The sequence below is a fragment of the Mustela nivalis genome (genome assembly GCF_964662115.1).
Source record: "Mustela nivalis genome assembly, chromosome: 13".
NCBI lineage: Eukaryota > Metazoa > Chordata > Mammalia > Carnivora > Mustelidae > Mustela > Mustela nivalis.
The window spans coordinates 32,974,126-32,987,095 of NC_139032.1; the positions used below are offsets into that span (position 1 = coordinate 32,974,126).

At 39.5% G+C, this 12,970-nt stretch overlaps 1 protein-coding gene across 1 annotated transcript in view; it reads right to left on the bottom strand.

Moving 5' to 3' along the window:
* Nucleotides 1-12,970, bottom strand: part of LOC309846309 (glycine dehydrogenase (decarboxylating), mitochondrial-like) — a gene marked incomplete at its 3' end in the record, with an annotated part of 37,838 nt that overhangs the window by 16,251 nt on the left and 8,617 nt on the right. Inside the window, exon 3 of the mRNA XM_082695184.1 lies at nucleotides 2,557-2,692. Coding sequence (XP_082551310.1) covers nucleotides 2,557-2,692 — 136 coding nt within the window. The remainder of the gene's footprint in view (nucleotides 1-2,556; nucleotides 2,693-12,970) is intronic.

Genomic DNA, 12,970 nt, shown 5'->3' on the forward strand with positions numbered 1-12,970 from the left:
TTCAAAGGAGGTTAATATATATAAAGCATATGAAAATGGTAAAATCCTGCCCAAATATTAGTTGTCTTAAAAAGGTTTTTTTTTCCCATTATTTTGATCTTTAAGAGGGATTTACTCACAATTCTGCTCAGGTATTATAGGTATTCCTATTTGGAAAGGTTTTTTTCTGAAAATTTATCACATCTTCGTCAGCTTCACATTGCCTATTCTTCCTCCAACTAGATCCCCAAATACACTAGTTTCTCTTCCTGAATATTCTTATTCCTTCAAAGGTGTTGTGCTAGTTCTCAAGGTAGAAACTGCAGTTTTTTTGAGCTCAAATCCTGATCTATTCCCATTAATCTTCCTTCCAATGCCCCATATCCACAAGTTGCCCTTTGTTACCTTACTGCCCTAATGCTGTGCTTAAAAGAGGAACTTACTGAAGATCTGTTGTACAGAAGTGTGTAGTATTTGACTTCCCTTTTTAAATGGAGATGGCTCCCCATTACTTGCAGGAAAAAACCCCAGCCATCCCAAGTATAGTCCTCCATACCTTAGATCACACTGTTTGTTTGATAACAGACTTTGAGATTTAATATTTTCTTCTCTTGCCAGCTTTTCTTGCCTTGCTCAACACTCTAATAAGCCCAAACTTAGACTGAAGGTAATTAGTCCTGCTAAAGGCAGAGAGTTTTATAATTGTTTTCTTGCAAAAATAAATACATGATCCCACTTGTTTTATTTGTGAGCTTCCTTTAGTCTACACATTTACTGGACAACTATACTAACAGGTATTAAAGGTCTTAACAAAACTATTAAAAAAAACTCAGGACAGTGAGTCTGAGGCCCAAGGACACTAATAAACCCTCATTTCAGGAGAAAAATGCTAACACTGACCTCCTGTCATTTATACAAAGGTTTTGCTGACTCAATTAGGCAAAATGTGGTGATTAAGATGGGGTGTCTGTGACCTACATTTTCTATTTCTTCTTTTGTTTAAAGATTTTATTTTTAAATAATCTCTACACCCAGCATGGGGCTCAAACTCCCCACACTGAGATCAAGAGTCTCATCCTCTACCGACAGAGCTAGCCAGGCATCCCTACATTTTCTTTATTTCAACTGACTAACTCAATTCATTTCTGCTTCTAGATGTATTTTAATATATTTTTAAAGCATCTGCACATCCAAGAAAGCATTTTATCTGGCTCAAACAAGATGCTTATATATTTAACATGGCATTAACATTTATCCCAAAATAAGCATTTTCTACGATTTTGGGCTGTGACATTCTTGTGGGATTGAGAAAGAAGGAGGTAGTGCAGTAGGACAAACATTCATGAGATTCTCTCCTTTTAATCCCAGAGCCAAAGTTACTCAGAACAGAAATAGCCACAAGGAAAATTTAAGTGTTTTTCTATTAGTTACTGATGTTATCAGCCATGAAAGATTTGTTTTAACAGTGGACCCCATAAAATAAAATTCTGGACCTGATGTAAATTTTCTTGTAAGAGCCCAAATGTTTGTATTCTTTTGAAGCTATGTTGTCCATTTATTTTCACCTCACGTCACCGGAATTTGTTGGTTCTGTCTCTATGGAAACCATTCAGAAGGGTGATACTGTGAAATCTCCTTGCCCTCATGTGCACAGCCCTCTCTATCAGTGCTGGTGATGTACAGTATTACCCTCTGAGATTCAAATCAACTTTCAGTGAATGGAAAGGAACAACATTTAAAATGTGCCCCAAAACCAGGACTGAAAAAGCAAAACAACATTGTTTCCCTCTCAAAATGCTGGCAGCTCCTAAAGTAAATTAACACATCCACTCACAGCCAGGAAGCAATATGGTGAATATTCTCTATGGCCACCAAGAGTGAAGGGCTCTGGCCAGTATTCAGAGAGCTAAAATGCTGCAGCTCATTCATGTACTTTTGAGGCTTATTTTGTAAGGGGAAAGACAGGCCATTTGCTTTTGAAATCAAACTTGGAGTTCAACCATGAAAACTTTTGTCAATACCACAGTGGAAGAGAAACCTCAGCAGTGCAAATTATTCACACTCACACTAAAAGCAAAAAACAAAAACAAAAACAACAAAAAGCACCTAGTTCTTTGATGGTTCTTTCCTGTTCTCCTACTAATGAAGAAATGGAGCATATTGAAGCTAAAAGCTCTGGCCAGGAGGCGGGAGTGATTAGGCCAATAAATCTGGCTCCTCTAATGATGGGACATGAGCGACTTCATCCAGGACAAAGCACTCTGATGAACCAGAACTGCTTTGCTATTCAAAAGCGAAAAAGATACAAAGGTGCTGTGTTTCTCATCTACCTAGGCTAACCTCTGCCCTAGCCTAGACAAATGCTTTGTGCCTCAGAATTGCAGGTGTGGACTTGAGGCAGCAGATGAGGGTGGTGTGTATTGATGGCCAACACAACGTCAACTCCTCACAGACTCAAACACACAAAAGCCAGCTTGTGTGGGGAAATGGGGAAAAAAACAAGCTTGTGTGGGGAAATGGGGAAATTCACGCAGATCAAAACACAGTACTCCTGTTTTCAATCTACTAATACATTACCATCCTGTATTCTCCAGTAAATTCCGCAAAATCGTCTGTGGCACGGAGCAGTTGTAATAGCCCATGCCCATATACGATCTCCAGATCTTGTTTTTGCTGGAAATGGCATGCAGAGTTGTAAGGATTTCATTTTCACCTGATTACAAAAAAGAGAGAAATATTATAAACAGAAAAACATCTCAAAAGAGAACTCTAACTATAGTGTAAGAACTTTGTTTTCTTTGAATATATATATGAAAACAGTTATATGAAAAATATAAGAATCAATTCCACAACAATATTATGCAGTGCATGCAGAAATTTTTAAAAAAATCCCAAAACAGCACTCAATTACCCCTCCAGTTTGGTTCCCCATAACTTTTTTTTGGCTCTTCTTTTTTTGGCTTTGTTAGACTTGCCCAATTTTAATATCTGCCACATTCTGAGTTTCTACTGTTCCCTTTACATTTCTATGGTATTTTCACTTTCTACTTTCTTGGGACACCTGGGTGGCTCAGTTGGTTAAGTGTTGGACTCTTGATTTCAGCTCAGGTCATGATGTCAGAGTTGTGAGATTGAGCCCAGTGCTGAGCTCTCTGCTCAGCATAGCATCTGTTTGTCCCTTTGCCTCCCCGACTCTCGTTTCCTCCCCACCCCCAACTAAATAAATAAATTATTTTTTAAAACCTCGCCTTTCTCAGGGAAGCCCTCCTATACTGTTGGTGGGAATGTAAGCTGGTGCGTGCACTCTGAAAAGCAGTATGGAGGTACCTCAAAAAGTTGAAAATAGAGCTACCCTATGACCCAGTGATTGCACTACTGGGTATTTACCCTAAAGATACAAATGCAGTGAACCAAAGGGGCACGTGCACCCCAATGTTTATAGCCGCAATGTCCACAATAGCCAAACTACGGAGAACCTAGATGTTCATCCACAGATGAATGGATAAAGAAGGTGTAGTGTGTATACATATATATATACAAAATGTATATAAAAGTATCAGTTACACACACACACACACACAAAGGAATATTACGCAGCCACCAAATAAATGAACCCTTGTCATTTCCAACAATATAGATGGAATTAGGGTATTATACTAAGTGAAGTCAGTCAGTCAGAGAAAGATACTTATATGATCTCACTGATATGAGGAATTTGAGAAACAAGACAGAGTATCATAGAGGAAGAGAGGGAAAATGAAAAAGATGAAATCAGAGAGGGAGATAAACCATAAGAGACTCAATCTCAGGAAACAAACTGAGGGTTGCTGGAGTGGAAGACGGTGGGAGGGATGGGGGGGTGGGTGATGTACATTAGGGAGGGTATATGCTATGGTGAGTGCTGTGGATTGTGTAAGACTGATGATTCACAGACCTGGACCCTTGGAAACAAATAATATATTATATGTTAAATTTTTTTTAAAAAAGTAAATTCTGCTTTCTCTTAGTAAAATACTGTTTTCCTTTTTAAACTGCCTTTATAATACCAATATTGATATGTCTTAAATAACGCATGATCTATATTTTTCTCTAAAGCTCCTCTACTAACTCTTATGTTTTTTCCTTTGCGTCACTTACAAAAAGTGACTACTTATAAAAAGCCCTTCACCCAGAAGTGTAAATAACAGCTGTAATAGAAGATGCAATTTTAACCAGCATTCCCATTAGGACACTTCGATAATTAAGAAAGAATTATAAAAGTTCTTGGATGCAGGTGAGACCCTATTTGGAGTCATTCATATAGTAACAACAAAATCTGACCTCTGAGCATTACTCTTTGCCAGGAGTCATACCAAATGCTTTTCTTGCACCTGAGGAATCTGAGGCATGTATAGGATCACTTGCCCAAGGCTACATGGCTTTAAATTGAATGGTTACAACCTGGTCTGCCTGACTCCAGATTCTACACTCCCCCCACCAGGCCCAGTACAAACCAGCTTCAGGCACAGCACTTATACTAAAAGATAGTTTATAGATACAAATGACCTTACATGGTTCTTTTTCTGACCTTCTGCCTATAGATACATCATTGCAGTGAAAATTTAACTACTTGGGCAAATATATGGTTCCTCTAAGATTTTCTCAGGGATTCATTCACTTAAATTTTATAATTGTCTGATTTTATTGTTACTATGTCAGAGAAAAATCTATATACAGCAGTCTCTAAAATGGCAAACTAGATAAAGGATGCTTCACTTTATTTTAATCCAACTGAACTCTGTGACTATTGCTCTCATTAATCCTTCTTTATCCTTAATGAAAACACTTTTACCCTCCATCCCACCCTCCCACTCCACATGCTTTCAAGAAAAGTAAATTCACAAGAGATGTGTCATTTTGCCAGATTGGGTTAAGGAAAGAGAAGACAGTTTTCTAGGTATCAGTTTCATGAGTAAGTATCATCCAACTGCCTTATGATAGACAATTTTACCTTTTTCCATTGAAAGTTTAGGAAATGTAAGTGAAAATTCAAAAAACCAATATCTGAGGAGTTATGCAAGTGCAGCATCCTTAGAAGCAGTCATGCAAGAAATCCACTCACTTCCCAAAGCTTTCTTATGAGAGGGTGATTGAGAACCCATTACGAGTTGGGATTGACTAGCAGTGCCTGGTAGGCACACAATTCAGCAAGGCCAGCTTTAATTCAATTGCACAATTCTGTGCAAGAAGGACAGGCCCCTGTTCTGTATTATGTCATGAGGACAAAAGGTCTACCTCCCAAATGAAAATGGTCTGTGAAGGGCTGTATCTGTCAAATCAAGGGTTTAACCTTTAGGTGGGGGCACCTGGGTGGCTCAGCCATTAAGTCTGCCTTTGCTCAGGTCATGATCCCAGAGTCCAGGGATCCAGTCCCCCATTGGGCTCCCTGCTTGGCGGGAAGCCTGTTTTTCCATTTCCCACTCCCTCTGCTTGTGTTACCCTCTCTCACTGTGTGTCTGTCAAATTAATTAATTAATTAATTTTAAAAAAAGAGTTTAACCTTTAGGAATAATAGAGTAATGAATAATATCTTTTTTATGTTACAGAAAGATAATTACTGATATGGTGGCTAGGTCAGAGGGGAGACCCTAGAAACATGGAGATATTGAAGAAGCTAGTACATTAGTCCAGAAGGGAGATGGGCAGAAGAGTGCCATGAATTGAACTGTGTTCTCTAAAAAGATATGTTAAAGTCCTAACCCCTGGTGAACATGATATTATTTGGAAATACGGTTTTAACAACGTAATCAAGTTAAGATGAACTCATGTTATTTTAGGGTTGGTCCTAATTCAGTGACTGTTCTCCTTATAAGAAAAGGGAAATTTGGATGCAGAGCTACACATATGAGGAAAATGCCATGTGAGGACAGAAGCATTATAGGATCAACAAGCCTTGCTTCTCAAGCTTGACTTTTTCTTATATACCTTCTTTTGGAATAAAGTGAGTTAAACAAATGAGCAGACATCTGTACACCAAGGTAATGGACACTCCTGAGTCATCAAGAGTAGGGTAGGTTCTTGGCCATGCTTCTGAAATGCTTCCCATTTTACTCCAGAGCAAACCCCACAGCCGTGCACATTCTTCTCACTCTTCCATCCAATCTGACAAAAACAGCTTCCTCCTGTAAACAGGCCCAATTCCAGTAACTGTCTTTCTTATGAATGGCTTTGAAACTGACCAGGGGGAAAGGAGACAGAAAGAGAAAGGGAGTGTCCATAAAAAAAAAAAAAAAAAGAAAGAAAGAAACACTTGGGGAAAAAAAAAAAAAGAAAGAAAGAAACACTTGGAACAATGTGTCACTCTCCAAGTTCCTGCCTATAGTCAGTCACTGTGCATTATCGTGCATCCCCAGTCACAAAAGTCCTCCAGTAGTCCTTCAGGAATTCAAGCAATATGTTCTTTTCTTATGAATAAATGCCCATTTCTGACCTTGTTTATTCCTCTGCTTCTGAGCATTGCATAATGCCCTGGTTCTAATGTACCAAGAACAGAGTTCAGTGACCTCGGCACCACTCTCTAAGAATCCGCAGGTGGATCTCCATACTGTTCCTCTTCACAGAATTCCGAATGAACGCTTTCTCCTTACGTAATTCTAAAAGAGACTTTCCAATAGCAACTCCCTTGTCACCAGCACCTAAAATAACAAGGGGGCCTTTGTACTGACCACTGCCCAGGTCTTAATTTTCCATGCATGTGAATTTTGACCAGAATTGGAAAAAAATATTATTAGAATAGACAGGCAGGCTGTAATGGTCAATGTTCCTTCTATACTGAAACACACATGCATACACACATTGTTCCCCACACTTAAGTCGTTATCCTTAACACATAACACTATGATTACTTTCTGTGTCAATTGTATGAAAAAATGTACCCATGCTTTGTTTTTGTTTCTTGGCAATCTTAAAATCTTAGGTCAAAGTTTCCAAGGAGAGAAAATAAAGGATTCTGCCATTTACATTAAAAAAATAATAAATACATATGCATATGCTACATAGTAACAGAATATCTTGGGAATGATTCTCAAGAAACTGATAGGAGGAGACTGAAGGAGTCTTGCTTTTTCCTACATATGTTTCTGTGTTTTTAAATTTTGGACAATATGCCTATGTTATTCAAAAATTTAAAAATTCAATTAAAATGTTATGTGCAGAACAAAATCCTCCTTGTTAAATATATGAGTGCAGACACCTTTCAGTCCCCACAGTGGCCAAAGGTCCACAGGGCATTTTCCGGGAAGTCCAGCAGCAACCAGCACAGAACAGCCACTCAACCAATGTCAGAGCCTCCCTCCCACTCGCTGCCCTTCGTGTACTTGGCAAGATACTCAGAAAAGGTCTCCAAGGAAATCATCAGGACTGAAAACCAACACAATCATATTTGAATTTGCCCAGAAAGGCTTTTTTCTGCCAGAGGCTGAAGGGGAAAGCTGGGGCCAGAATGTTAGGACAGAGACTGCCTTAGCATATTTTTCTTGCCAACCTGCAGATAGATCCTTGACTTCAAAGCTGCTTAGAAAACCATGGGGTGGGGTCAAGGGTCTCAATCAAGATAAATAGACCATGAATGACAGCCCTTGCCAGGCCATTTTCTGATTTTCTGAGTTGAAACTGGAATTTGGTACAAATTCCATCGTAATGTGCAGCCTTTCTGTATCATCACCTCATCATTTGTAGCACCCCACTCCTCCCCCATAACCGCCTGACTTAAACTCATTTACCGAACCCATGCTACTCCCTCTTATGTGTTAAATTTCCTCCCCCAACAAAGAACAGTTTCACAAACAAAGTCTGTGAATCAGAGAATTTCTCCATTCCAGAAAGGTAAACCAATCTGTAGGCTCTGTGTCATGTAGAATAAGGACACTGCAACTCTTCAAATTGAACATTCTTTGATACTCACAGAAGGGAACCTGTGACAAGACATGCTTGGGACAGAACCATGCAGGCCTGACTGGGGCTCTGATCCACCTGGCCCTAATCCTGCCAGATTCTTTCCCATCTTACTGCTCAGTTAATTAACATCCCACTGCACCCAGCCCTTCATTACCCCAGGGGTTAAAGCCCTCCAGCAGGCACCTCCAAAGCCAAAAGGAGCTGAGGCAGGTCCAACCTGTGTTTGTGATGATTCCTTGGCCCCTTGTCTCCATAGGAGTGAACAGTCCCTACAGCCCTTCCCATTCACCCAAAATCAGGTTCGAGATCTTAATACTAACTGTAAGAAGACAAGAACATCCCACAGTGGGGATGTGGGGACAAGAGGCACCATTTCTGTCACTTTCTCCTTGGTCTTGGATCACACTGCTTTCTGTGGGATGCCTCCTCTACCACCTCTCTTCATCTAATATACGAACATTTTTAAAAGAAATTTACAGAGAAACTGCAATTCACATCTACCTGGTATACCTGTTTACCTATATAATCAGGCCAAATGGTGAGTTTGAAATGAGAATCAGGGTGAAGTCCTGGAGTATTTGTTTTTCCTCTTTGCTGCCCTGTGGGGACACTGTTATAGCCAGCAGAGCAAAAACAATTAGGGAAGGATATGTTCTAGGAGTCCAACTCAAACAATCTGACATGCTTGCAAGAAAGAGATACTTTTTTATAGACCAAAGAAATAGGCAGAAGGAGAAAGTTATAGTCCAACCCAGAATCTTACCCACCAAATTATAATCTCTTTGTGAGCAGGGGCATAGCAGTTGCTAGGCACATAGCAGGTGCTCAGAAAATACAGATGAATTAAGGCATTGCAATGAAAACTTGCCTAAATTCCCACATATAGCTAGCTCAAATATTCACCATAATCACCCATCACAAAATCTCATGATGACAAAGCAATACACAGACTGTTTTCACGTTTAGTTCAACTGCATGCCTAAAAGTATGGGCTTCAGAGAAACATTTATGGATGGAAAACTGCAGCTATTAAGTTCTGTGAAACAACACTGTGTATCAATTAATTTCAGAATCTTAGAAACTGTATTTCCTCATTGTTTAATCAGTATGTTGATGATGTGGGCATTGCAAAAATACCTTTTTTTTTTGTAAAAATACCAGGTTTCTTACTACTTGGATGCTCACAATAGCTATTCTGAACCTTAACCCACTTTTCTTTAACATCCAGTCTCATGTTTTCCGTCTCTCACTCAAATCATCAGACAGGCAACCCTTCAACTCTTCTTACTTCAGAGTGTCCTCACATCCTCAGGTGGACTTTATTCCTTCTTCTGTCTAAGAAAAGTCCAGAATATGCCAGTGGGGTCCACAACCCCTGACTGAAAATTTATCCTCCAGCCTCTTTAATTACTTCACTTCAGACAGCTCTGCCTCCTTTTACATGCTCTGTTTCCCAACATCCTGACTTCTGTTTTGCTCCTTCTATTCCATCCCAGGACATCTCACTCCCCATGAATTTGTTTAGAATACTCACTAAATCTGGAACCCCATCTCTCATCTCTATTTTGAGTTCTGGATGCATTAATTCCAACTATTGCTTCAACATTTCCAAATGCATGTTCCATGAATACCTAAAACAATTCTGCTCAAACATTCATGATCTCTCCTTCCTCCAGGACCCTCTGCTTCTCTGTTTCCTGTTGATGACATTACCATCACCTCCAGACACTCAGCCTAGAAACTAACAGCCCACCTGTTGCCCCTCTGGATCAACACCATGTTTATACTAAAACCATAATCCCCATAGGCTGCTCACAGCCAGATACTAAGAACATCAAGAGAACCATGCAGACCCATTCTTGCAAGACGTAGGTGACTTTGGCTCAACGACTCCCATTTGGACCAATCAAAACTTTCTTAGATCTGTGCTTGCAGCCTAAGATTTTCCTAGCCATTCCTCCCCTTCTATCTCTCTCCCTTTCCACCAGGGTCAGAACTTCAAAGCAGTGTAAAGACCCCCCGCCTTCTCCTGTTTCCACTTCCAATAAATTTCTTGCATATCTAATGTCATCCTGGTGAGTACATTTTGGTGGACCTAAACTAATGCACATTTCAAATATCATCTCTAAACTCTCCAACAATCTCTCAGCTCCTTCCATATCTTAGTTATTATAAATAATGCTACAATAAACATAGGGGTGCATATCTTTTTGAATTCGTGTTTTCATTTTCTTTGGTTAAATACCCAGTAGTGGAATTATTGGATCATACGGTATCTCTTTTTAAACTTCTTCTGGAACCTCCATACTGTTTTCCACAGTGGCTGTACCAATTTTACATTCCCACCGACAACGTACAAGTGATCCTTTTTCTACATCTTTTTTTTTTTTTTTAAGATTTTTATTTACTTATTTGACAGAGAGAGATCACAAGTAGGCAGAGAGGCAGGCAGAGAGAGAGAGGGGGAAGCAGGCTCCCTGCTGAGCAGAGAGCCCAATGCGGGGCTCGATCCCAGGACCCTGAGATCATGACCCGAGCCGAAGGCAGAGGCTTAACCCACTGAGCCACCCAGGCGCCCCCTTTTTCTACATCTCTGCCAACATTTGTTATTTCTTGTTTTTATTTTAGCCATTTCAATGGGTATAAAGTGATATTTCATTGTGGTTTTGGTTTTTGCTTCCCTGATGATTAGTGATGTTGATTATCTTTTCATGTGTCCATTAGCCATTTGCGTATCTTCTTTGGAAAAATATCTATTCATGTCCTCTGCCAATTTTCAAATCAGATTGTTTTTTTAGTGTTGAGTTGTGTAGGTTCTTTATATATTTTGGATATATTATGCTAAGTGAAAGTCAGACTGAGAAAGACAGACTCCATATGATTCCACTCATAGGTGGAATCTAAAAAACAAAACAAACGAAAAATAAAATCAGAACTATAAATATAGCAAATTTGATTGATCATTGCCAGAGGGTAGGAAGGGTGGGGAAATGGGCATGATGGGTGAAGGGGAGTGGGAAATACAGGCTTCCAGTTGTGGAATGAATAAGCCATGAGAATAAAAGGCACAGCACAAGGAAAACAGTCAATGATATAATAAGAGCATTCTATGGTGACAGATGGTAGCTACCCTTGTGGTCAGCACAGAAAAGGCATAAACTTGTCAAATCACCGTATTGTACATCTGAAACTAATGTAACATTGTGTTCCAACTGTATTCAAGCATAAAAATTTTTTTAAGTGAAAGTTAATTCCCTTTCTTTTGAATTCAGGCGGGACTTAATGAGTCACTCTAATCAATAGAAAGTGGTGTTAAGTGATGCTAAAAGAATTCCACAGGAGGTCATAAAAAGGGTAGCTTCTGCCTGGCTTTCTTTCCCTCTCTTGAATCACTGGCTCTGGGGGAATCCAGCTGCAGCTGAAGGAGATCCAGGTGAGGAGGCTGTTGTGATTGAGCCACCTTGAAGTGGCTCCTCCAGGCCCAGATGAGCATCCATCAATGTGACCACAATATTACAAAAGACTCTGAGCCAGAACCATCCCGCTTGGCTGGCTGCTCCTGGATTCCTGACCCACAGAAACGGTGAGGATTAGAAATGTTCACGGTTGTTTTAAGTCACAGAATTTTGCAGTTAATTTCTAATAGATAAAATAGCTTCCTCCCCCCCCACAAGAAAAGTCGGTTTTTAAATTAATATTAAAGAAGTAATTTCATTTATATAAAATGTATTTGAGGGGCGCCTGGGTGGCTCAGTGGGTTAAAGCCTCTGCCTTCGGCTCAGGTCATGATCCCAGGGTCCTGGGATGGAGCCCCACATTGGGCTCTCTGCTTTGTAGGGAGCCTGCTTCCTCCTCTGTCTCTGCCTGCATCTCTGCCTACTTGTGATCTCTGTCTGTCAAATAAATAAATAAAATCTAAAAATAAATAAATAAAATGTAATTGATGATACTGGATAAATTCCATGATCCTTTGGAATCAAGATGGAGAGGGAAAAAGTTGTTTTTACATTTTATGTTCTTTGTCCCCATCACATAACCTATTTTATTTGTTCACTATGTTTACATGTTTGTATCCTCTATATGTCAAAAAAGAAGGAAGTCTGAAACATTTTATTATTTCATAAAGATTTATTTAAAATCTCAAAGATTTACTTACTTATTTAAAAGAAAGAGAGAGAGAGACAGCAAGAGCAGAAAGAGAGGGAGAAAATATCTCAAGCAGACTCCACACCAAGCACAGAGCCCAATGTGGGGCTCAATCTTACAACCCTGAGATCATGACCTCAGCTAAAATAAAGAGTCAGACACTTAACTGAGACACCCCAAAACACTTTCCTAATGCTAAAAATGATAACTTATAAAGACTGAGATACCAAGTTTGAATTCTAACTTTAAAAAGAAGGGAAAAAATGATTATTTTAGGCTGCCATCTTTTTTTTTTTTTTTTTTAAGATTTTATTTATTTATTTGACACAGAGAGAGATCACAAGTAGGCAGAGAGGCAGGCAGGGAGGGGGAAACAGGCTCCCCACTGAGTAGAGAGCCCGATGCGGGGCTCAATTCCAGGACCCTGGGATCATGACCTGAGCCAAAGGCAGAAGTTTTAATCCACTGAGCCACCCAGGCACCCCAAGGGTGCATCTTTTAAGATTATTGTTTTCCTTTCTCCACTTCTATCGGGATATGCCTCCACCATTTAACTGAAATATCACTGTGGTATAGTAAAAAATATATTAAAAATATACTATATATATATAGTATATTTTATATATATATATATATAATATATATATATATGGTCTTTGGAATTTGAATAGTAGTATTCTTTTGTCATTCATAAGAAGCCCTTTGAAGGGAGCACTCTTTCTCTTTCAAATAAATAATTTTTTTAAAGCCCTTCTGATCACACCTGGTCTTATGCTAATGAAGTGATTTAGAGTGGTGCCCTACATAGCCTCAGGATGGGCCTGGCTAGAAAGACCAAGAAAAACCTAATTAGAGGGTTGGAACTTTGTTGGCCTCACCCCACAGACCTCTGGGAAAGAGACAGATTGGG